General features: G+C 46.7%; 1 protein-coding gene across 10 annotated transcripts in view; it reads left to right on the forward strand.

Annotated features, from left to right (window-relative positions):
• trh (PAS domain-containing protein trachealess) overlaps window positions 1-27,427 on the forward strand; it is a 1,040,091-nt gene that overhangs the window by 741,727 nt on the left and 270,937 nt on the right. For all 10 annotated transcript variants that reach the window (XM_071674540.1, XM_071674542.1, XM_071674545.1 and 7 more), the window contains one exon: window positions 17,935-17,970. In XM_071674540.1, the coding sequence (XP_071530641.1) occupies window positions 17,935-17,970 (36 nt within the window). The remainder of the gene's footprint in view (window positions 1-17,934; window positions 17,971-27,427) is intronic.

The raw sequence follows: 27,427 nt of genomic DNA on the forward strand, positions 1-27,427 counted from the left end.
GTTTGTGTGTTGGGATGATGGGGACTTTTGATGGGACAGGAGAGACAGTAGGGTAGGGAGAGATGATGGTACATGATGGGATGATGATAGGATAGGTTTCGGATGGGATAAGGAAGAAGATAGTATCTTGACCCGGATATATATATATATATATATATATATATATATATATATATATATATATATATATATATATATAGTGTTGAAGTGTTCCTCCGTCCTCTCAGGGTTCGACATAACCCTTAAGGGGTTTCCCCTGTGCGACGCCTCCGCGTCTGGCACCACCTGTGTTGGCCGAGGTGAGGGAGGGGGTGACCCAACCCCACCCCACGAGGGCAACATGGCGAAGTCTGTCTGGGTTTGCTCACTGGGATCTTGAAAGTCAATTCATCTCATTTCTATGGGCAGGTTTTGAGCCCGTGATGCTAATGATAACCATTTCCATAACTTTGATGATTATTTTTTTTTTCTTTCCTTCATACGAGAGAGAGAGAGAGAGAGAGAGAGAGAGAGAGAGAGAGAGAGAGAGAGAGAGAGAGAGAGATAAAACACGAGTTCGGTAAAGGGAAAGGAATTTCGGGGGTGTTCGAAGGAGTGTGCTACGCAAGTTCATGCCTGGCGATATGGGCTTATTAATAGCGGGTAATTTGGCTCGTGAACACCACATCATACGCGCCTCGTTTGGATGATAGGATAACTGCCTGATGGGTCGGTGGCCCGCCAGCAGGTGGGTGCTGGTCCAGACTAACGGGTACGGCGGTGGTCCACGTGAGGGGACATAGAGGAGTGGGGCGGTGAGGTGTCCAGTCTTCTGGTCCAAGTTGGCATTCAAACGGGCCAGGTTGGGACACAGAAGGGTTACAGAATCGGTTCATGTTGGGACACAGAGAGGAGAGGGGGGGGGGGTTTATATCTATGGTCCAGTACGGGACATAGAAAATAGAAAAGTGGAGGGGGGTGGGGAAACATCGTGGGTCCAGGCCGGGACATAGAAGAGTGGGGGGGGGGTTACATCGGTCCTGTTAATGAGATAAGAAGGAAGGAGGGGAAGGGGGAAAGGAGGGGTGGGGGGGTGTGGGTGGTACATGGAGGGGAGGGGAGGGGGGAGGGGGGGAGCAACACAACTCACTAATCCCAATAAAAATTCATTGGATTTTGTTCCCTCAAGATGAAATAATCTTAGACGGGGGGAGGGGGAGTTTGTCTTCCCCCTCCCCCCGTCCCCCTACCCTCATACTTCTATTCAATCATCCCTTCCCCCTCTCCTCCCCTCCCCCTCTCCTCCCCTCCCCCTCTCCTCCCCTCCCCCTCTCCTCCTCCCCTCCTCCTCCTTCACCGCCACCATCCCCCCTCCCCCCCCTCCCTTCCCATGTCAATAACCCTTCCCCTGTGTTCCGTTTTCCTTACACGTTTTCCGATAAGGCGCTACGCCCATGATTAGGTATCGTGGACCCCGGGGAATTAATCATCCCAATCCAGCCACCCTCCGCCTAATCCTCCTTTCTAATCACCCCCGGGGCGGGGCGGGGCGGGGCGGGGCGGGGAGGAAAACTCTTTAAAATTCATTCTTCATGCAAGATGGGTTTTTTTTTTGGAATTTATTCTGAGTACAAGATGGTCTCTGGAATTTATTCTACGTACAAGAGAGGTCTTTGGAATTTATTCTACGGACAAGAGAGGTCTTTGGAATTTATTCTACGGACAAGAGAAGTCTTTGGAATTTATTCTACGGACAAGATGGTCTTTGGAATTTATTCTACGTACAAGATGGTCTTTGGATGTGAGAGGCTGTGAGTGAGAGCATAGTGAGAGCAGCTCCCGGGTGCCCCCCCCCCCCACCCACCCACCTGTTGCTGCTAGTGATGTCCCAAGCGGGGAGCTGGGACCGTCCCAGCAGCTGGGTCAGGTCAACATGCTGTGTCAGCACTGCTCTGGGTCGGGAAGGGGGGGATGGGGAGGGGAGGGGGAGGGAGGTTATGATGGTCCATCGCTGTTTTTGTCTCTGGCTGGAGTCCGGGAAGGGGGGGTAGGGGAAGGGGGAAGGGGTGAGGGGTTGGGGGGGAGGGGTGTTTTACAAGCGGGTGTGGGGTTGGGTTTTTTTTTCAGAATATACTTACAGATCCTGTCCTGCTGCTGAATGTAGCGCAGCCTTAAAGCTACAGGAGCTCCTGGTGAAGGAGTTTTGGAAGTGCATGATCATAATGATGATAATGATAAATATAATGATCATAATGATAATGATGATAAATATAATGATCATAATTATAATGATAATGATAACTGACACTTGTAGCAGATATTCACCGGCCCCCCCCCCCCCCCCTTGTACACTTAAATCAGCGATTTTCCACATTTCGGTAAACTGTTGTCACACTCCGTTACACCATAGACAAACCAGTAAACCATTTAAACACTTCAGTAACCTCATCACGCACTTCAGTAAACCACTCTTACACACTTCCGTAAACCACTCACACACACTTCAGTAACCTCATCACGCACTTCAGTAAGCCACTCTTACACACTTCCGTAAACCACTCACACACACTTCAGTAACCTCCTCACACACTTCAGTAAGCCACTCACACACACTTCAATAAACCACTCACACACTTCAATAAACCATTCTCACACGTTAGTAAACCATTCTCACAGTTCTGTAAACCACTCACAACACAGTAAACCACTCACACACTTAGCGAGTGTGGTAGAAGGATAAGAATGGTGCAGTATATTGTGGGGTAGCTGGGGATAGTGAGAGGGATGGGGTGAATAGGATAGAGAGTCAGAGGGCAGGATAGTGGGGATGGCCAGGACTAGAAAAGGGATAGATGGGAAAGTGGTATGGATAGAAGGGCAGGGTAGTAGGGGTGTTGAAGGTTAGAAAGGGAGAGAGAGAGAGAGAGAGAGAGAGAGAGAGAGAGAGAGAGAGAGAGAGAGAGAGAGAGAGAGAGAGAGAGAGATATAGGAGGCCGTGGATAGTGATAGTGAATGAGATTAAGGTGTGATAGGGATAGGGAGGTACCATTATTATTATTATTATTATTATTATTATTATTATTATCATTATCATTATCATTATTATTACTATTATTATTATTATTATTATTATTATTATTATTATTATTATTATTATCATTATTATCATTATTATTATTATTGTTATTATCATTATTATTATTATTATCATTATCATTATTATCATTATTATTATTATTGTTATTATTATTATTATTATCATTATCATTATTATATTCATTTTTTTTATCTTAGGATGACCCACGGCCCTCAGCTGTATGGGGTACCATTGGTCGGCCCGACTGAACCCGACTTCATTCCCTCCCTAGACAGACTCTCACCCCGACTCTTGCCTCTCCCCACATCACCCCTCCCCTCCCACCTCCCCACATCACCCCTCCCCTCCCACCTCCCCAACCCTGGAGGACCGACCCGACTGACTGGGGGGTCATTCTATGTACCCCCCCTCCCCCCGCCCCCTCCACCTCCCTCTCCCTGCCCTGCCCTCCCCCTCCCCCCTCCATCCCCCTCCCTCTCCCAGCCCTGCCCTCCCCCAAGGGCGGCTGATCCACGTCTGAAGTGCGCCCCCTTAATTAATGTGATGGTAATGGGGTGTTTAACGAGGAAATGGGGTGAGGATGGATGGTTATGGTGTCCGGATGGTGACGGGGAGACTGTAATTGCCGCTGGGGAGGAAGTAGAGACGAGGAGTATTCGGGAGGAAGAATGATGATGAATATCTGGGGAGAAATACCGAAGGTGGTCAATATTGGGGAGAAAGAGTCGTGAAAATGACGAATATTGGGAGAAATAGTAGTGAAGGTGACCAGTATTTTGGGAGAAGGTGTAGTGGTGATGATGAACGTTGGGGAGAAAGTAGTGAAGATGATCAATATTGCTGGGGAGAAGGCGGAATATTGGGGAGCCAGAGTTGTGCGAGATGATCAATTTTGGGGAGAATGTGCAGTGATGAATATGAGGGAGAAAGACTACTGAAGGTGATCAATACTGGGGAGAAAAGGTGATCAATATTGGGGAGAAAGGTAACTGGAGATGATGAATACTGGGGAGAAAATATGTTGGTGACGAATATTGAGAGACATTAAGTAATTCAAAGTAATTACCAGTTGAGACAAAGTAATTACCTGTTGCTATAGATGATTATATCGGTGTCTGAGGTCATATACATCATTGGGGGGTTGGTGTGTCCTACATGGGGGTAGTGGAACGATGATTTACCCCCCCACACCATCCCCATCATTACCATAGTACCCCCCTCCCACGCATCATTCTTATGCCTCCCACTACATTAGAAACAGAGGCGATTTGAGGTAGTGAACTCCATCATGATTACACACACACACACACACACACACACACACATATATATATATATATATATATATATATATATATATATATATATATATATATATATATATATATATATATATCATAAGACAACGGTAGGCCAGCAGTCGAATACATCCAACCAATACATTTGATTTATTTGATACAGTAGGCGCTTGGGTGTATTGATTATTTTCAGTAATTCAGAATTTTTTTTTGGGGGGGGGGATTGGCACGCCATGGCATATTTCCTTCACTTCTTTCAAGATACCATTCCTTCCTTCATTTCCTAGTGAATGGCATTCCAAGCCATGATTCCTTCCTTCACGGCAAACGTCACCTGTTATCACCTGTTATCACTTGTTATCAGTCATCATCTTGTTAACACCTGAACTCGGGTTTCAGACCAGCGCAGCAACCCACACACACGTCCACGTCCCCCCAGACCAAATTCATGACCCATTTCCAGTCTCGGGTCACTTCCAGTTTCAGGCCAGATTATGTCTTAAGACCCGTTTATATTGACTAAACCACTATAGGGCACACACCTCCCCCTACTATATATATATATATATATATATATATATATATATATATATATATATATATAAATATATATATATATATATATATAAATATATATAAATATATATATATATATATATATATATATATATATATATAAATATATATAAATATATATATATATATATATATATATATATATATCCCTGGGGATAGGGGAGAAAGAATACTTCCCACGTATTCCCTGCGTGTCGTAGAAGGCGACTAAAAGGGGAGGGAGCGGGTGGCTGGAAATCCTCCCCTCTCGTTTTTTTTTTTTTTTTTTTTTTTTTTTTCCAAAAGAAGGAACAGAGAAGGGGGCCAGGTGAGGATTTTCCCTCTAAGGCCCAGTCCTCTGTTCTTAACGCTTCCTCGCAAACGCGGGAAATGGCGAATAGTATGAAAAAAAAAAAAAATATATATATATATATATATATGTGTGGATCAGGTGGATGTGTGGATGTGTGGATCAGGTGTTTGCTTTGAAGAATGTATGTGAGAAATACTTAGAAAAGCAAATGGATTTGTATGTAGCATTTATGGATCTGGAGAAGGCATATGATAGAGTTGATAGAGATGCTCTGTGGAAGGTATTAAGAATATATGGTGTGGGAGGCAAGTTGTTAGAAGCAGTGAAAAGTTTTTATCGAGGATGTAAGGCATGTGTACGTGTAGGAAGAGAGGAAAGTGATTGGTTCTCAGTGAATGTAGGTTTGCGGCAGGGGTGTGTGATGTCTCCATGGTTGTTTAATTTGTTTATGGATGGGGTTGTTAGGGAGGTAAATGCAAGAGTCCTGGAAAGAGGGGCAAGTATGAAGTCTGTTGGGGATGAGAGAGCTTGGGAAGTGAGTCAGTTGTTGTTCGCTGATGATACAGCGCTGGTGGCTGATTCATGTGAGAAACTGCAGAAGCTGGTGACTGAGTTTGGTAAAGTGTGTGGAAGAAGAAAGTTAAGAGTAAATGTGAATAAGAGCAAGGTTATTAGGTACAGTAGGGTTGAGGGTCAAGTCAATTGGGAGGTGAGTTTGAATGGAGAAAAACTGGAGGAAGTGAAGTGTTTTAGATATCTGGGAGTGGATCTGTCAGCGGATGGAACCATGGAAGCGGAAGTGGATCATAGGGTGGGGGAGGGGGCGAAAATTTTGGGAGCCTTGAAAAATGTGTGGAAGTCGAGAACATTATCTCGGAAAGCAAAAATGGGTATGTTTGAAGGAATAGTGGTTCCAACAATGTTGTATGGTTGCGAGGCGTGGGCTATGGATAGAGTTGTGCGCAGGAGGATGGATGTGCTGGAAATGAGATGTTTGAGGACAATGTGTGGTGTGAGGTGGTTTGATCGAGTAAGTAACGTAAGGGTAAGAGAGATGTGTGGAAATAAAAAGAGCGTGGTTGAGAGAGCAGAAGAGGGTGTTTTGAAATGGTTTGGGCACATGGAGAGAATGAGTGAGGAAAGATTGACCAAGAGGATATATGTGTCGGAGGTGGAGGGAACGAGGAGAAGAGGGAGACCAAATTGGAGGTGGAAAGATGGAGTGAAAAAGATTTTGTGTGATCGGGGCCTGAACATGCAGGAGGGTGAAAGGAGGGCAAGGAATAGAGTGAATTGGAGCGATGTGGTATACAGGGTTTGACGTGCTGTCAGTGGATTGAATCAAGGCATGTGAAGCGTCTGGGGTAAACCATGGAAAGCTGTGTAGGTATGTATATTTGCGTGTGTGGACGTGTGTATGTACATGTGTATGGGGGGGGGGGGTTGGGCCATTTCTTTCGTCTGTTTCCTTGCGCTACCTCGCAAACGCGGGAGACAGCGACAAAGTATAAAAAAAAAAAAAAAAAAAAAAAAAAAAAAAAATATAATGTATATACCGCCTCCAACCACAGTTTGGGTCAGTGATTGTTCAGGTGTGAAGCCCATTTTCTCTCTAGTTAATCAACTTAACTACCTAACGAGCGGCGCCATAATTACCTCGTTGACTATCCCATCACATTTCATAACATTTCAAAATGTATTTAATTCTTTAAGTTTTTCTGTATTGACTGGGCAACAAATTGTCTATTACTGACTGAATAGATAGATGATACTCATAGATTATATCATTTATTATAATGTAAATCTTATGATAATTCGGTAGAGAACGGGAAGAGTTTGCACGGTCCCCCGTTTTCTTCTTGGTATCGTAGTATTATTTTTCTTTCCCCCAACCCCCAACGCTCTTGCTGCGTTGGTACCACTGCCTGGTTTGTGTATTAGATTTATGACCGCTGTGGCAACACTGCTGGCATGGTTGAGTGCAACAGGGAATAATATGCAACAGTGTGGGTTATTAGGTACGTCCGTTGGTCCCCGTTTAACGGCTCCGTTCGGTCATTAGCTGTTAAAACACCTCGTAACGATGGCAGGCATGGTTTCGAACAATTAAGCATTCTGTTAAGGTATTAAGGGGGATAAGGAGAGGGTGTGTGTAGGGGTTGGGGGTGGTGGTCTAAAGATGTATGAGTTGGTAATAATGATGAATTAAGCTTTGGGAGTAGGACCTATGTGGCAACACTGCTGGGAGGATGGGATGTGGTAATACAGGAGGAGGAGTGGCAGCCGTGGTGATTGCGAGGGAGTGTTGGTAGATGACGTGGTTGAGGTAGATGGAGAGAGTTGATGGTATTTGCCAACGATCGTTAGGGTGTGGAAATTGTGTTGATTTAACGACGGTTGTTAAGGTAAATATACTGACAGGCGTATGGCAACACTAGAGTGACGTCACTGAGGATGTGTTCCCCACGTCACGTTTTCTGCGATGTTTGTAAACATATTTGGCATGCCCCATAATGTGTTCATATTTATTCATATATCTTTTTTTTATTATTTTCTCTGATGACTTATAAAATGTCTTATTTTAGAATTTATTCTTGTACGTATTTCTACCCCAAAATATCACCAGGTATTTAAGGTCGAGGTTGATATGGCAGATTGATAAAACAAATGATAGACATTTTTTACGAGTTGTACTTAATTATGTGCGGGATATTATGGCGCCACGCGTCCGTCCGTCCGTCTGTCTGTCTCTGTCTGTCTGTCTGTCTGTCTGTTTGTTTGTTTGTTTGTTTGTTTGTTTGTTTGTTTGTTTTTATGTTTCTGTGTTGACATTCTTTTTTTTTTTAGCACGAGAACGTCGCCGTAGTCCGTCAACCCGTCCGTCCGTCAGTCAGTCCGTCCATCCGTCAGTCAGTCCGTCCATCCGTTAGTCAGTCCGTCCGCCACTCCGTCCATCCGTCAGTCAGTCCGTCCATCCGTCAGTCCGTCCATCCGCCACTCCGTCCGTCCGTCCGTCCGTCAGTCAGTCCGTCTGTCCGTCTGTCTCTCCATCCGGCCGGCCGTCCGTCTGTGTTGACATATTCTCATAAAGTCAATATATTGACTCGAGATGAATAAATGGTATATATATATATATATATATATATATATATATATATATATATATATATATATATATATGTGTGTGTATATATATATATATATATATATATATAATATATATATATATATATATATATATGTATATTTTTTTTTTTTTTGGGGGGGGGTAATGTAGCTGAGTGAGTCAATTTGCATATTGGATGGGGAAGGACATGTATCATTCGTTTATCTCGTCTAGTGTTATTGTTGTCAGACGAGGATGGACAAATAGTATCATCTGTGGGTTTAATGATCGCATGATCATTCATGTTTCTTGTGTCTTCAACCTCATGGCTGGCTGGACATTGTAAGGCGACGCAAGAGTCTGTCCCTCCCTTGCCCCCTCCACCCCCTCTCTCTCTCTCTCTCTCTCTCTCTCTCTCTCTCTCTCTCTCTCTCTCTCTCTCTCTCTCCCTCTCTCTCTCTCTGAAATACACCCCCAGTACACGGAATAACAATCGTCCTGGTAATTACGGCGTATTTGTATGTGGACGCTATCGGCCAGCATCCGAGCCGTGTGGCCGCCCCGGTGAATGCACAAGCGACGCTCGAGGTCGTGTCGCATACCAAAGAGGACGGCGTCGTCGGATCGACACCCGCCAGCCTATCCTGCCGTCCCCAGGGCGTTAGGACGATCCCCCCTTTCTCCCATCCTGTTGTCTTCAGGGGAATCGGCTGGATTCTTCTGCCTCTCCTTCCATCTATAGGGGGTTGGTATGACCTCTCCCGCCTATCCTGCCGTCCAAGGAGGCTGTGATAACCCTTTCCTCTAACCCTGCGTCCTCAGAGGGCTGGGATGACCTCTCCCTCCTATCCTCCCATCTTTAGAGAGTCCGGCCGAGTCCTGTGGCCTCCCGTGCCTTCCTCAGAGAATGCTAGGGGGACCTGTTGTCTGTCCCCTCCCTTATCAGCCTCCACACCTCCCCATCTGTCTTTTCTTATCACACACACACACACACACACACACACACACACACATACACAACCGCCCAACCCTTCCTCCTCCTCCTCCTCCGCTTCGGCATGCCACAATAGGTAGGCCTCCGCGTCAGGCCCGTGTACAGTCCTTGCTGCTGCCATGTCCGTAGTACAACTGCCACGTCCGTGTACAGTCCTTACTTCCGCAATCTACGTGTATAACCCTTACTTCTGCCATGTACGTAGTACACCTGCCTATTCCCTTATAATGTCGTGTTGAAGTTCGCATCACTTAAGCCATCTTCAGTGTATCGCCATCGCGCATCGGATTGCCTTGAGCATCTTCGTGAACCTGAGGATAACCTCAAATGGTAAAACTACGTGTGTGTGTGTGTGTGTGTGTGTGTTGCGAAGAGACGCTGGTAATATCGTTGGCCAGCACTGTTAACCCGACGGCTTGGTGGAGCGCTGAGCATTGTCACCTCCTCGGCTTATCTCGCGTCTGATGACATTATAAAAGACCATCAGCACTAATTACGAACCCGGGACGCTGCGGAGGTGATTGACTGACTGGCGATGCACGTTCATCCGTCCGACTAAACACGGCGCGAGAATGCTGAGCCAGGAGGGACCCGAGTCTACAAGACTTTTATGCGGTGGTGACCCGACCGCCATTTCAAATTTCATCGGGCCATTCCTTCTTCAGGAATACATTTGCATTATACATTTTTTTTCCCTACGTGGGCAGGAGGAGGAGGAGGAGGAGGAGGGTTGGCCTCACGACGGCGGCGTCGACGTCGTCGAAGCACCATTATGAGAATTGCGAATCTCGATAAAGGAAGGCGGGACACGTCGCTGTTCATCGCTGGGATGTTTCGCGATTCGTAAAACACCGCAGAACCCGCGACCTGCAGAACACGACGGGGGCTCGGCCAAATGCCTTCTCTCCTGTGGTGGCTTTGCTCCCCCCCCCCCCCCCCCCCGCCAGCCATTCTCATCCTTACCCCCCCCCCCACACACACAACAACAACAACAACAACCACCTGGGATTCCCGCCATTAAAGCGATGTTGGAGGACCTCATTTAACCGTGTGCGGCAGAAGGCCCCCGCATGGCTGGGCTAATGGGGAATGTGTGTTGCTGCATTGCTCGCTATATTACCGAGGTGTTCTATGGATGTAGTTGTGATAAGACCTTGTAACGCGGACAGATTTACGGGCTGAGTGTCCCGGAGGGCGAGACGGCTCCTCCGCCGCTCTGGCTTGACGTCGGCCGCTCTCACTTGACCGCGCGCACACACACACACACACACACACACACACACACACACCAGTGTTCAGGCAGGTGGTATGGGACGCGCCCGAGCGCTCCATATCACCTGCACCTTCAGGATGCCGCCACCGCCTAAGGGCATCCTGAGTCTTGAACACACTAACGCCTTGTCTTCATATACGCCGGTAAGACATCATACGCATCTCAAGCCACCCACACCCGCAGATGTATCTCCGGAGTTTTGGCGTTACAGGTGTTCTGATACCTGTTCAGAAATGGTGGGTTCAGTGTTTCGGTAACCAGATGTGGCATTACCCATGAATACCTGGACATGAATATGTTAAGCCTCATTCCTTTAGGTTCTACAGCTAAAGATGGAAAAGCTTTTAAGGGTACAACTCCTGTAACAATGGGTAAAGTTTTAGCCTTAAGTAGATAAAGGTTTGATGGCTGTTTGGTTTGACAAGTAGCAGTATTGTTATACTGTAGTTTCTAGCGTTAATGGAACATCGAACTCGCTGTGGATCATGTCTCTGTCCTCATGTTATCTCCTAACTCACGTATCACACCGCTGGAGTCATGCGTCGTGCCGTCGAAGCCATGCGTCATGTCGCTGAAGTCGTGCGTCATGCCGCCGAAGTCACGCGTCATGCCTCCGAAGTCATGCGTCGTGTCTCCGAACTCGCTCGTCATCGCCTCTGAGCTCATGCGTCATCCCTACGAGCCCGTGCGTCATGCCTCCGAACTAACGCGTCATGTCTCATCTTTCAGAGCAGACGTCTGTATGTGACCCTTGTACAAGAAGCTGGCCGATACAATCCGTTGTCGATCGCGTCGCGTGATTGTGTTCCATAAGAAAAAGGCGACTGGGTAGATGAACACACAATACCTTGACCTTCCTTATCGTCTCAGAATTCGTGAAACAAGTAAAGTGTTGGTCTTTGTGGAACCACAAATGCCTTAGACGTTTTCAGAGTTAAGCATGTGCAGTATCGTGCTCGTTTTACTCTAGTTTTCACATTTTCTTCGAGTGATCCAGTTGGATAGGATGAGAAAAAAGGTGGGAGGATATATTGTTGAACAGGGAAGGTAAAGTGTTTCTGCTTGTGTTTTGAAATCATGGTCTATGACCAAGGGCGACTGTGAACACAGGTGTGTGTGTTTGTGTGTATGTGTGTGTGTGTGTGTGTGTGTGTGTGTGTGTGTGTGTGTAGTCTGTCTCAGTCGACTGGTTCCGTACTAAGTTGTTCTTCATGTGCGGAGAGTGGGTGGGAGGAAGTGGGGTTGTGAGGGGGGTATACAAGCGCTGCTTACAAGCACCACGTGAGAGTTGTGAACACACACAACAACAACAACAACACTGAACAACACAACAAGGTTTTTCTTGCGGTGAGCGCTGCGCGCTAGCCCTGTCTGTTGGCAAAAGCTCTTCCAAGATAAACTCCTTTGCTCTCCTCCCTCTGGCACAGCTCCATCGCTTCTTCCCTTTTGTTACGCGTCACCACCCGTAACTCTAGTAGCAGGAGTGACGCAGACGCAACAATAACTGTAGGGGGGCGTCACCATCCGTCACTCCAGCAAGTAACACTGAACGTAACAGCAGCATAAGGAGGAGGGGAGCGTCACCATCCGTCACCCCAGCAAGTAACACTGGACGTAACAGCAGCATGAGGAGGAGGGGAGCGTCACCATCCGTCACTCCAGCAAGTAACACTGGACGTAACAGCAGCATGAGGAGGAGGGGAGCGTCACCATCCGTCACCCCAGCAGTCGCAGTGACGCCGCAGCAGCAGCAGCAGGAACAGCAGGAGGGCGTCACTTGGGATTACATGCTGTTCCTCCTGATGAATAACAAGTGAGAACCAATTGACCCCAGCAGAGGGTGCGTCGGCTGAAAGAAAACGGCGTTGGGGGGATGGATGTCTTATCTCGTGCTGCCTCTCGTCAAAGAAAACGGAGTGGGGGATATTTTCTGCTGCCTTGCGCCAAGGAAAACTGTTTGGGATTGCGTCCAAGAAAAGTGTCTTGAAGGTGCTCTCCGCTGGCTCTGAAATCGAAAGAAAATCGCGTGGTGGATGCCTGTGGTGTGTTGCGTTAGAGAAAACGATTAGGAGACGTGCATATGTACTGTATCGCTTCACAGAAAACGGTCAAAGGGATGTCTTGTCCTGTGCCCTGTCAGCGAAAACTGCGCGATGGAATATTTGCATCGCGTTGCATCAAAGAAAATGGGTAAGGGTGAGGAGAAGATCTTTGTCCCGTGTCGCATCACATGATGCTATTTGGGAAATATGGTGAGTATTTGTATGTGGAGGGAATGTGTGTTTAGGAGGGTTATGTGTGTGTGTGTGTGTGTGTGTGTGTGTGTGTGTGTGTGTGTGTGTGTGTGTGTGTGTGTTTGTCGTAAATCTATCGACGAGACACATGCGTAGAGAGTGGAAGATATAATTTGCTAGGTTAGAGACGAATCTCATATTTTCCCTTAAGGAAAATATGGCTAATTAAGGAAAAGAGTTATGAGGGGTGGGGAGAGCTGTTGGCTCTCGCTAATTCCACAGAGGAATCACAGATCTAAATATGCAGCAGGGGTTTATATACGAGGGTTGGACGACGTGTTGTCGTATATGGTTGGTGTGGCTGGAGACGTTGGCCTTAAATGATACAGCACGTAAAATGAAGTTGTCTTGTTTTTACGTATTCAAGAGGAATGAGGAGGTGAGGGGGGTGTCTGCCTTTGGGGTGAGAGGGTGTTTGCCTTGGGATGAGGGGGATGTCTCTGCCTTTGGGATGAGGGGTGTCTCTGCCTTTGGGATGAGGGTTTGTCTGCCTTTGGGATGAGGAGGGTGTCTCTGCCTTTGGGATGAGGGGGGGTGTCTGCCATTAGGGTGAGGAGGTGTGTCTTCGCCATTTAACCGTCGCTGTCTTTGTACTGCGACGGAATCGATGATCATCGGAGAGCGCCTTGGCGTCTCTCACTGTGTATCATATACACGGCGAAGCATCATCAGTAGTCGTAATCTGTGTTGTCTGTTAACATGACGAGAATTGTCTTCCATTTTACCTTTTTTTTTTTTTTCATTGCGCGTCTGGGAAGGAGAGGAAGGCGATGTTGTCTTGCATACGCCTGGTACTGGTGAATGGCTGTGTGTGTCTGCACAGTCATGCATTATAGACGGGCAGAGACGGCTGCGTCGGTCATGCATGCATACAGAGGCATAGACGTGTGCATCTCCCTTGACTGTTAACTGTCGTCTTACCCAGTCGGGCGTGGCAGCCGGCACCATAATGACTGGTTATTCAGCCGGTCATGAGGGAGGGGGGTTGGGGTGTCGCTTAGTAACCAGGGGGGGGGGGGGGAATTGAGCTGGGGGAAGCTGGAGACATCGGCTGGGATGTTTCAGTGCACCGGGTGATAAGATTTAGACGCGGGTTTGAGGCCCCCTTCTGCCTCCGAGGCAGGCAGGGTTGTCGGGAGGCTTTGTGTTAGTGTGGTATGTGGTGGTCCGTGGTGGTCCGATGTCCGTCACGTGTGGTGGTGGTGGTGGCAGGGGGAGCTGACTATCCCCAACCCTTCCACCTCCTCCCAGCCAATACCCCATCCAAACACTACCGTGCCCTGATCCTACCCAAACCCTCGACCCAACCACCCTCCCAAAGGATCCCTCTCCTTCTCTCCCACCCCTTCCGTTTGACCCTTCGCTCCCCCCCCCCTCCCCGTCCCTTTCCCCCTCTCACTCGTATGGATAGAGATTTCTTCCCCTCCTGTATTTCCACTCTCCCTTCCTTAACATCGTCTCCCTCTTCCTTCCAGACATATTTCCGTTCCTGAAAATTGCGTTCGTCATAGACCATCGGGTCTTCTAACATCTGTCCTTCCTATGTACTACCATTACTGTCCTCTAGCAGATAACCTCGTCATAGACCATCAGGGCTTCTGACATGTGTCTTTCCCATGTACTGCCATTACTGTCCTCCGGCAGATAACCTCGTCACAGACCACCGGGTCTTCTGTTATCTGTCTTTTCTGTGGACTTCTTTTTTCCCCGATTGAATTCTCCCGTATTTCTTCCTTTAAGCCTGAGATCTTTCACCTAATCCAGGCCTAATTTGAACCCCGAATTTCCATTCGCTCGCTGAAAGGCACTTGGACATCATCCTCTGAGATAAGCTATCATTATCACCTTTCGTCAATAAGAAAGAAAGGGTAGCCAACACAGAGACAGAATATCCGAGGGCTCGCGAAGACTCTCGAAGACATCTGAAGACTCCTGAAGACTCTCGAAGACATCTGAAGACTCCCGAAGACTCCTGAAGACTTCCGAAGACTCCAGAAAACTTCAGAAGCCTCCTGAAGCCTCCTGAAGATTCCCGACTACTTCCGAAGACTTACGAAGGCTTTGAAGGTTTCTGTAGAACTCCCGAAGACTTCTGGAGACGCCCCGAAGACTTCTGGAGACGCCCCGAAGACTCCCGCCGTCCATGAGTAGCATCACCAGGCGAAGCGCTGGGAGAGAGAGAGAGAGAGAGAGAGAGAGAGAGAGAGAGAGAGAGAGAGAGAGAGAGAGAGAGGAGTCTCTCTCTCTCCAGCGGGAGAGGCATAGCTGGGAGATAAGGAGGTACCTGCGGCAGGGGTGAGTTATCGCGAGGTCCACTCGCTCTTATCAGCGCGGGACCGGGGTGTTATCACAGGGGGGAGGAGGAGGAGGAGGGAAGGTTGTTACCTTAGGACGGGTCGAGGTGACGGAGGGTTCGTAACCTGTGTGACACGGTCGCCGACGTCACTCAACCCAGATAACACCGGCGTGGAGGGAGGAGGTGTGTTACACCCCACCGTAGGCTTGACAGTAGTGCTGTGTAGTGGCTGGGTGTACATGTATACTAGGGTGTACTTGTGTAGTGGCTGGGTGTGCATGTATACTAGGGTGTACTTGTGTAGTGGCTGGGTGTAAATGTATACTAGGGTGTACTAGTGTAATGGCTGGGTGTACATGTATACTAGGGTGTACTTGTGTAGTGGCTGGGTGTACATATATACTCGGGTGTACCTGTGGCTGGGTGTTGATGTATACCAGAATATACTTGTGTAAAAATCGTTTATCAACCTAACGTTCGTTTTATTGGAGTATATTGATTACCTATGGTCAACGTATACCCGGTTTTTGTTCCACTGAATGTTATACCCATATATATATATATATATATATATATATATATATATATATATATATATATATATATATATATATATATATATATTTCTTTCTTTCATAGTATTTGCCATTTCCCGCATTAGCGAGGTAGCGTTAAGAACAGAGGACTGGAACTTTGAGGGAATATCCTCACCTGGCCCCCTTCTCTGTTCCTTCTTGTGTGTGTGTGTGTGTGTGTGTGTTTGAGGCTACCCAGCGTCTTAGGCCATTCTTTTTTATCGTATGATGAGCACGCGAATGGGAATACCTTCAGCATTTATGTCCTTGGAAGAAAATCGCATCAGGTAGGAGGAAGGGGAGGGGAGAGGAGAAAGGGGGTTGGCCACTCTGTATGGAGACGTGGGTCCGCTTGAGGGAGGAGTGGAAGGGAAGGTGAGGTGGAGAGGCCCTCCGCCCTCCCTCCCCCGAACACTTGGAACACCAGCTTTGCATAACGATTGGCAGGTGTTGGTGGCTAGGGTGTGTGTGTGTGTGTGTGTGTGTGTGGTGGTTGGGGGGCCCAGTGTCGCGTCCACTGGGAACGGAAGCCCTGGGTCGACCCCACTCGCATATCAACGATGCCCTAGGTCGCCCCGACCCACCACCCACCCACCCACCCACCCGCCCGCCCGCCCGCCCGCCCGCCAGTGCCCCACGGAATTACGTGCAGAATCGACGGGTTCATTTTGCATATGGAACTTCCCACAGTGCAGAGGGGGGTGCTGGGGGGGAGGGTAAGTTCCATGGTGGGCGCCCCCCTGGTCAATTGCTCCACGCGACTACCGACTTGTGGTCTTAAGCGGAGTATATGATTATCCGGAGCGTGGAGTATTGATGCGAGTGGTGCTATGTATATGATTATCCGGAGCGTGGAGTATTAATGCGAGTGGTGCTATGTATAGCCCAGTTATCATAGGGTTTGGGGGCCATCCCGTGTCATAGCACCTGTCGCTTATTTAAAGCAGATATTCGGAGGGAAGGAATATTGCCCATCGGATATTTGGGCTAGACTATAGATGTACTCATGTGAATATTCACAGCCTAGGGCTATGCTGTGGACAGAGACGTGCGGATATTCAGAAAATGAAGATATTTATTAAATATTTCATAGATTTAGAAGTATTCGGATAGAATATTGCCATATTCGTGGGACAGGCTTTAGATGGAAGATTTTTTTCTGGTTCTTGTTGGAGGAAGAACAGCTGTGTTGGAGAGGCTTGGGAGGCCGGATGGCAGTGTTGGAGAGGGTGTGGGAGGCATCATGAACACAGCATCGCCACCACAGTCAGCATTATGCACACAGCATCATGCACACAGCATAAACAGCGCCTCCTCCACGCCTAGCGGAGAGAGAGGCATCATTAAATCACCCTTGACCTCCACTCTCGTCCTGTCCTCTAATCATGGCTGACCCTTGACCTTCGGCTTGGCTATGGTCAGAGGTCACACTCCATGTTTACAAGCCCTGTGGGAAAGAAGAAAAAATGTGTGTGTGTGTGTGTGTGTGTGTGTGTGTGTGTGTGTGTGTGTGTGTGTGTGTGTGTGTTTGTAGTGAGATGTTTATGGAATCCCCTCGACCCCATTCTACGAGGCTCCTACGAAGTTCGAGCCTACGCTCCAATCAGTAGCAGGGAAGTGGTGGACTCCCCTGGAGCATGAGGTTTCCTCGAGTACAACTTCGCTAAGGATTACCTTTTCCACTCTCGGCCTCAATATATATGTTTTCAATTGCTTTCTCTATGTTTCATTATCATTATCATTATCATTATTATTGTTATTACTATTATTATTATCATTATTATTATTATTATTATCATTATTATTATTGTTATTATCATTATTATTATTATTATTATTATTATTATTATTGTCATTAAAATCATCATTATTATTATTATTATTATTATTATTATTATTATTATTATTATTATTATTGTTATCATCATCATTATTATTATCATTATTATTATTATTATTATTATTATTATCATCATCATCATCATCATTATTATCATCATTATCATTATTATTATTATCATTATCATTATTATTGCTATAATCATTATTATCATTATCATTATCACTATAACTGATGTTACTTGTGTTGCAAGAACGATTATCAACATGACACTGTAACTACCTTACCTGACCTTTGACCCTCCCTGTCCACAGCCTGCCTGGAGGCCCTTGGTCACAACTCTCTCACAGGTAAGGTCAAGGATGACCACTCAACTCGAGTGTAAGTAAAAAAAACCTTTTTTTTCTTTAAGATTTGACGCTGCTGCTCCTCCAACTAGAAACACTTTTGGGTCTTTGAAGTGAACAGCTTTGTAAGTGGCGTTTACTCTCACACCGTACTTCAGGAGATGTACTTATCATTACTTATTGACCATGTGCCTTATAAGTGGAGATGTTGTACTACTATATAAGTTGTGATGACGTTACCCTCGTTACTTTATATCAGTAGCACGTGACAGTATCATAGAATCTCGCCGCACGAGAGAGAGAGAGAGAGAGAGAGAGAGAGAGAGAGAGAGAGAGAGAGAGAGAGAGAGAGAGAGAGAGAGAGAGAGAGAGAGCGGGGGGTGTTGAAGGGGAGGGGATGTTAATGGAGGATAGGGGATGGTGTGTGTGTGTGTGTTGAGGGTGGGGTCAGGCAAGGTGAGGGAAGTAGATGGGCATTATACTGATGGAGGAGGAGGAGGAGGGTGAGGGAAGGAGTCAGGATGGTGAGGTGATTCGGATAACGTGTGCTGTTGGAGGAAGATAGTGAGGGAGGTACATAGCTGTTGGAGGGAGAGAGGGATAGAACTGTCCCAAATTGTTGGAGGGTTGGCGAAGGGGAAGTGAGGGAGGGAGACAGTGGCTATCGCGCTACAGCACACACAGACACCCACCCACACACACACACACACACACACACACACACACACACACACACACACACACACACAATGATAATGTTCTCCACGTTTTCTTTGAATTACTCCCCTCACATCTCGTCTCATCCTCCTGTCTCACCTCCCCATCTTCCCCTCCCCTCACCCTTAACCTTCTTCCTCTCCCCCTTCCCCTTCTTTCCCTCCCTCTCACTCTATTCCCCCTCCTTCACTTGACCGGCAAATTAAAGCTCACTCTAATTACCTGTGTCGTATAAAGTAAAGCATTTAAGTTGCTTGATACATGGAAACTAACTTTAAAATTGATCCAGTTCCACGGAATAAAAGAGCCAGCTTTACGTCGTACCTGGTCCATATATAAGTCGTACCTGGTCCATATATAAGTCGTACCTGGTCCATATATAAGTCGTACCTGGTCCATATATAAGTCGTACCTGGTCCATATATAAGTCGTACCTGGTCCATATATAAGTCGTACCTGGCCTATATATAAGGTAGCTTTAAATCACCACTGGCATCAAAAACAGTGTTTGCAAAGTGACCTCCGCTGTATGAGAGCTAACTCTAATCTAGGTCGCGAAAGATTCAAGCTAACTTTAATGTGTCAGAGGAATATATTGGCTCATGGTATGCAGGATTCTTGTGGTCCACAAGTAATGATATGTCCCAAGAAGAAGGTGTTCACTATGCCAGAAGTTCGTGGGAGGAAGGAGAACACAATGCTATAACGGGTTTTAATCTAATGGTTTGATAAACCCTTGGCAACATGAGTATAGATCTACATAGCCACGCGAGTTAGTAAACATAGCTAGCCTGAATACGTTTAAATTTACGCTATCTTATTAGCCCGTATTTACTACGTTGTGTTCTTCAGTAAAATCCGGTGATAATAATATCAAAAAAAAAAAGTTATATTGAACTTGTTTTTTTTTTCTTTTTTTTATATCTAGCCGAAGCTCCTAAAACCAGTTTTATCCCCTAAGGCTCAGATTCCTAACAACAAACGATAAGAAAAGAGACTGTATTGCTGCTTCAGGAAGATACACACACACACACACACACACACACACACACACACACACACACGCTCTAGCATTCTCTTGCCCCGTGCTATATTGCCCCAGCGGTCCCTCCTTAGTGGGAATATGTGGTTGATTAAGTGGGCCTCGTGGACCATAGTAAACCTCGCTTATTGACCGATACACCCCTGGCTTGTACTATGGTAAACCTCGCTTATTGACTGGTATACCCTAAGCTTGTTGGATGGTAAGCCTCTCTTATAGACTGGTATACCCTAAGCTTGTTGGATGGTAAACCTCGCTTATTGACCGGTATACCCTAAGCTTGTTGGATGGTAAGCCTCGCTTATTGACTTTGTGTTCTCAGCTTTCAGGATGGTAAACCTCGCTTATTGACCGGTATACCCTAAGCTTGAAGGCCGGTAAACCTCTTATTGACTGGTATACTCAGCTTCTAGGATTGTATACTTCGCTGACCAGTGTACCCAGCTTGTAGACTAGTAAACTTCTCTTATTGACCACTCCACTTCACTTGTAGGCTGGCCTGGACTCCAGTCTCTTTCCAGTCGGGGAAACTAGAACTGGAAACTGTACATTACCCTCTTCCAGCCGACGCCGTATCTACAGTTTACCTGTGGTTGAACCAGTCTCCCTGGCGCCCTCCGTGCTGTATGGGTGAGGGTGGGTGGATCACATGTCCTGGATGATTCCTATCCCCCCTTATCTAAAATACAGCTGTGAAATACAGCGGTGTTAATTCTTCTCTCCTGTAATTGTATGTCTGGTGGTGCGCGGGGTGGGGGCTGTGGTTGTCGGCACGGGTGTATGTATATACACTGGGGTCAGGATCGTATGAGTGTTTCCCTGGGGTCGTGTTGTGTAACCTAACGCTGTGTACTGGTTTTAATGTATTATTTTCCTTTTTTTTCAATTTGTATAATTTCACATTTAACTTCCGGCATACATTACCGCTCAACCCGGAAGGGTGGACTTGCTGGATGTGTTGTGTATGTGTGTCATGAACGAAAGTTATAACCTCAGGGTTTTATCCGTGGTAGGAGGGGGTCGTGTGTGTGTGTGTGTGTGTGTGTGTGTGTGTGTGTGTGTGTGACAGAGAGTCTTACCCTAAGCAGGTTAAGGGGTTTGGTTGTGGATGGTCGGGTGATGCACTTTGGAGAACAGATACCCTACGTCTTGTGTTAGGTCGTGGTCGACGACTGCCGTTGACCTGAAGGAAGGCTGACTTGCTGATGGGTGGGGTGGAGGAGGGGGTGTGTGTCAGAAAGGCCCATCGACCGCTTGGGGTCAGAGACCAGAAATGGGTCGTAATCAGGGTCGTAGGTCGTAAGGTCTTACAGATACGGTAGTTTGCATGGTCGTCTCTGTGGTCGTTCGCAGGCCGCAGTTACCACAACACGAGGACGGTGTACGACGGGTCGTATGCTCGTTCCAGCGGAACACTGACGGTGGTGGGTATAATACAAGGATAGAGAGGGTAGTGGGTAGTAGCATGTCGTAGGCTTGGCATAGAGCAGGGTGCTGGAGTATGTCTCTCGAGAGAAGAGTGAGCCTGTCCATCATCTCCACCACAGCCAGTCCTGACACTGTGCTTAAGAGGCGAGGCCGCCCGCGCCGTGGTGAGTCTGAACTGATTGTGCGTATCATTTGAAGACTCGTCGTGAACCCTGGAGAAGAGACAGAAAAAAAAAGAAGAATAAACTGGTACGACCGCATTGTGTCGTCGCGCGTGCGGGAGGCGTTTGGTGGTGAAGGAGGTTTGGTAGCTGGGCGCCCACAAACGGAGGAGACGTTTGTTTTGGGAAATATATTCTGAAGACTTCCAGTCACCCCCACCCAAGACTGGGTCAAAAAAAGAGAAAGATTTGAATAATCTGGTCTTGCGAGCAAGATTTGAATATTCTGGTCTTGCGGTTTTGATGTCGATATTCTCTCTCTCTCTCTCTCTCTCTCTCTCTCTCTCTCTCTCTCTCTCTCTCTCTCTCTCTCTCTCTCTCTCTCTCTTTCCGTGCATGTGCGGGCGTGTGGGATCTGTCTGGGCGTGATAGCGGCGGTGTGTGTGTATGTGTGTGTGTGTGTGTGTGTTGTGTGTGTGTGTGTGTGTTTGTGTGTGTGTGTGCGTGTGTCGGTCTTTAAAGAGGTTCGTAAAACACACGAGGAACATAATCATCAAATGTTCCCGCCAACTTGAGGCCCCACGAAGCCCCTCTCCGTCTGGATGATCAGTAAGGTTCCAGGTTAGGCTGGTGGAGGCTATGATGATGATGCTGATGATGCTGATCGCCCGCGAGAGATCTCGGAGGTGGGCTAATGGAAGGGCCGTTCTGTTATCTGTGATCTCGATCTCGTCTGGGTTGAGGTCTTGAGGATGAGGCTGGAGTGTTGGGCCTTGATCTCCTCAGATAAGCTCCCGGTCTTCCTGTCAGAAGCTGGTGTATCGCGCCTCCATCTGGGGCGATCCCAAGTGACTGATTTGTTCGCTGGGTACTTGGTGTGTGTGTGTGTGTGTGTGCGCGTCTCGCTGCCTTACGGAGACGCGCATCTGGAACGAAATGCCTGCGCTGCCGCCGAGGAAAGACGGTTCTGGACTGAGATTCCGTCGCTGGAAGACGCTGCTGGAACGACTGAAAGATGCTGCTGGAGTGAGATGCCTCTGCTGCTGAAGAATATTCCTGGAGCGAGATTCTGTCGCTGGAATATGCTGAGAGAGTGATACCTTCCTCGCTGGAACGACATGCCATCGCTGGAAGATGCTGTTGGAGCAAGACACCTTCGCTGGAAGATGCTGTCGGAGCAAGATGCCTTCGCTGGAAGATACCACCGCTGGAGCAAGATGCCTTCGCTGGAAGGTACCACCGCTGGAGCAAGATGCCTTCGCTGGAAGGTACCACCGCTGGAGCAAGATGCCTTCGCTGGAAGATACCATCGCTGGAAGATGCTGCCGAGCAAGATACCGCCGCCACCGCCGCTAAATGCTGCTGGAACGGGATGCTGTCCGGGCAAGATTGCCAACGCTCATAATAGCGGTCATCCACGCCTTATAAGCGGGCCGGTCTCGCTCTCCTAGCGGGCCGTACACTTTAATCTATATGCAAAACAGGCGTAAATCAAAGCCTGGTTATCAAGGTGGAATTTACATAGTGAAGTTCCTTCTTCAACGCGGCCGCTTGATAGCCGATGACTTGGGGATTGGTGCCAGACGTCAGACGACGTGTGTGTGTGTGTGTGTGTGTGGGGGGGGGGGGTGCGCCAGCTGATTCCTGGAGGGAGGGAGGGAGGGAGGGGGATAAACAGCTGATTACCGTGGAAGGATATGTATATATCAGCTGATTGATGTGGAGCAACAGCTGATCGTCTGATGTATCAGCTGATCACGAAACCCCCTCCTCCTCCTCCTCCTCCCTCATCCTCCTCCTCCTCCTGCCCCCCCTCCGTCCATCATGGTCGAGAAGGACTATTTTTCATCCGTTCCTCAAGGTTATTGTGTCCTTATGGTTGCCTAGTAACAGTATCTGCCTTAACCCCCATCCCCTACCACCTCCCACAACTCACCTTGCCATTCCTACCTGGCCACCCCCCCCCCCTCACCTTCACTACCCTCCTATTTCCATCCCACATCCCCTCACTCCCATTCCATCGCTTCTCAGTGGATGCTTACGTAATCACCGTTCCATATATATATATATGTATATATATATATATATATATATATATATATATATATATATATATATATGTATATATGTTATCCCTGGGGATAGGGGATTAAGAATACTTCCCACGTATTCCCTGCGTGTCGTAGAAGGCGACTAAAAGGGGAGGGAGCGGGGGGCTGGAAATCCTCCCCTCTCGTTTTTTTTTTTTTTTTTTCTTTTTTTTTTTTTTTTAATTTTCCAAAAGAAGGAACAGAGGGGGCCAGGTGAGGATATTCCAAAAAAGGCCCAGTCCTCTGTTCTTAACGCTACCTCGCTAACGCGGGAAATGGCGAATAGTTTGAAAAAAAAAAATATATATATATATATATATATATATATATATATATATATATATATATATATATATATATACATTCATGAATATTGTTCCCTCCTTATTGATTGATCATGTGCATCATTCCGTCTGTGCTGGTCGATCATATACATCGTTCCATCCCTACTGGTCGATCATAGACATAGGAAGGTGGGATGAGAATGGTGGTGATGATGATGGTGATAGTGATGGTGATAGTGATGGTGATAGTGGTGGTGTTGGTGACTGGGGATCTGCGGAATAAGAGCTGCAGTCTGTGTGGTCACGTAAACACACAGACCGACACTCACCCACCACGTCCCAGTGGGTTGGTCTGGCCTCACCACTACAGAGAGAGAGAGAGAGAGAGAGAGAGAGAGAGAGAGAGGGGATGACTGTTTGGAACTTGTGGAATTATTAGTAATTTTGTCATTCTATTAATCCCTTTATTTACTAAAGGCAGTAATATAATCTTGTATGAGTTACAATTATTTACATAAAGGCAGTAGTGTGATAATATGTGAATTATATTGTTTATTAACGGTAGTAATGTAATCTTATGTGAATCATGTCATCTACCAGCGGCAGTCATATAATCTTATATGAATTACATTACTTACTTAAAGTCTTTAATGTAACCTTAGTTGAAATACATTATATGCTTAAAAGGCTAGAATATGATCATATATGAATGACATTATTCACTCGCAGGTGGTAATGTAATGTTAAATGAATTACATTATTCACTCGTAGTTGGTAATGTAGTCTTACATGAATTACATTATTCCCTCGTAGGTGGTAATGTAATCTTACATGAATACCATTATCCACTCACAGGTGGTAATGTAATTTTACAAGAATTACATTATCTACTTCAAGGTTGTAATGCGTGGGTCTCCATCCTCTCTTGCCAGTACTGTTAGTTAGAGAGAGAAAACAAAATGTAATCCAGTGTTCGGGTTTGCCCGGTGATGTTACTGCAACTCCAGAAGAAGAAGAAGAAGAAGAAACACTTAAAAGAAAAAAAAACAGACACCTGATCCAGCTTTACTGGCCCAGTCACCCTCCCGAACTTACTTGACCGGTTCTGTAAAAGCTCTGACCTTGCCAATCCAATCCTGTATAAAGTTCTATCTTGTGTGTGTGTGTGTGTGTGTGTGTGTGTGTGTGTGTGTGTGTGTGTGTGTGTTTGCTGGGTCATAAAGTGAGGATCTGTTTTTTTCTTCTCTCGTTTTTGGGAGGAATTTTGAGAGCTTTTTGTGATTGTTGTTGTTGTTGTTGACGAGGACGATTTGTGTTCGCGGTCTTTCGTGTTGGTAAAGTCTTGATGTGTTGAGGGGAAGGGTTGATAGAGGCGTCGGCTTGTGTTGCTGGGACCAACAGAGGTTTGTCCTTGAGTTGCTTGGACAAAGACCTCTGTCCTTGTGTTGCTGGGAGAAGCAGATTGTAGTGTTGCTGGGAGGAACAGAGCTTTGTTACTGTGTTCCTAAGACACTAACAGAGGTTGTAGAAACCTCGATTTTGTGTCGCTCCTGCTGTGTATATATATATATATATATATATATATATATATATATATATATATATATAGAGAGAGAGAGAGAGAGAGAGAGAGAGAGAGAGAGACAGACAGACAGACATATATATTGACAGTCACAGTGCGGCAAAACATGACCCACTCAAAAGCTTTCTCGGGGTGAAAGGAAAAGGAAAATAAGAAAAAGATGAACAGCTAGGCTGACTGTGAGCCGGATGCCCTCTCCGGGACCTGAACTCGGACCCCAAGAGATGCCGTTGGTCGCAGGGATTACCAATGCGTCACGAGGGATCGTTCGTACAATTATCTCTTTAACTGTCGTAATTGCAGATCTGGCGTGCAGACAATTACCAAAATTGGTAGTTAAGGGCTGTTGTGGATACGCGGTGAGCCTTGGTAGTACATGACGAGGCCTGACCCGTAAAGCGAATCATCGTCACGTCACTGAACAATCCGGTTGTTAGAGGTCAAGATTGTGACGAACCAATAAGGCCAGAGGTCAGAACTCAAGATGTGGCCCATTGGTACATACATATATCGACAGAGGTCAGAGGTCAGGGGCTGACCTCCACGTAACCCCCAGGTAGTTAGCAAGTAGTTCGCAGCATGACCTTTAACCACCCCCCCCCCCCTCACGACCACCTCCTTAAGCACCATCAGAATTCCGCTGGACAACCCTGGCTTAAAAAGTCTTTTTTTTTCGGGGGCTTTTGAAACAATGTATTTACGCATCGTAGAGAGGCCCTAATGGTGGTTAAGTCTTCGCAAGTAATTAGTACGGTGGAGGATGGACTTCCGCCCAGCTGTGTGTGTAATAAGACCCCCTCCCCCTTCCCCCCACCCCACGTCCCAAAGACCTTAAATACGGTTACGTAATGCGGTTTTAACGTGGGGGTCGTGTACAGGCTCATGTGAAACACACAATTACTTACTTGCGCACCTGGCCTAATGACGCGACGTGGCTACGAGTGTCTCGGATACTCCAGCAGCAGGTGGGTGGGGTAGAGAGGAAGGTAAAAAAAGGGGGGGAGGAGTGTGGGTGTTGATCACCGCTGATTTATCTGAGATACCGCGGATATCTGCGGGTACTGTGACACTCAGGGGCCGCCCCGGTGGCCCCTTTTTGCCAGTCGGGTCGTTAATGTTGGTGCCCGAGTAAGGGCCACTTTCCGAAGAGGCTCACAAGGTCACACTTGGGTCACTGACCGTGAGACACATTCACAGGCCCCCGCTTAGGGGTCGAGGGCATAGGGTCGAATCCTGGTTGCGGCAGTCGGTCCACAGTCAACCCAGCTGTTCATCCACCCTTAGGGGTTAGTCGATGAAGTGGATAACTGGCTCAAGCTACGATATATATATATATATATATATATATATATATATATATATATATATATATATATATATATATATATATATACAAACTTGTACTGAAAGTGATAGATGGAAGTTTCATGCGCCAATAGACTGAACATCTATTTGCACGATTGATGTAGTGTATTTATCTGTTCAAGGATAAGTACATAAATATATTACATATTTCTTCACACTTTTAAAGTAACTCTGTTTTCCCATCGTCCCTCCCTGTTAATGTCAGCAGGAGTTAATGATGAAGGCCATGTTTCCTGTTGCTTTAGTCTCCTGCACGAAACCGTCCAATGGATTTATATTTCCTTATAAGAATCTAATGAGCAATTACACCTCAAATTGGCAGTTAAGAAACCACAGGAAGATGTGTTTGAGGTCGGTCCCGCGGCGTGTGAAATGGTGTGCCCATCCCGTAGAGTTGAGGGCGTGGGGGTGGGTTTGGGGGTGGTCATTTTGCCGCCAGCCGTTCGTGGCGTGGAAAGAGGTGTGCGAGGTCATGGGAGGTTTTGGGTCGGTGTTGAGAGGAAAAGCGTTTTTATTGGAGATTTGAAATTTCCTGTGTTGCGTGCAGGAACAGGTTTAATGTTTGAACTATTTTCTTGTTTATGTGGGGGGAGTGGGGAATCACCAGCTTATATATATATATATATATATATATATATATATATATATATATATATATATATATATAATATTTTCATGCTTTTCGCCATTTGCAGCGTTAGCGAGGTAGCGTTAAGTACAGAGGACTAAGCCTTTGAGGGAATATCCTCACTTGGCCCCCTCCTCTGTTCCATCTTTAGGAAAACTAGAAA

The sequence above is a fragment of the Panulirus ornatus genome, chromosome 20 (genome assembly GCF_036320965.1).
Source record: "Panulirus ornatus isolate Po-2019 chromosome 20, ASM3632096v1, whole genome shotgun sequence".
Lineage (NCBI taxonomy): Eukaryota > Metazoa > Arthropoda > Malacostraca > Decapoda > Palinuridae > Panulirus > Panulirus ornatus.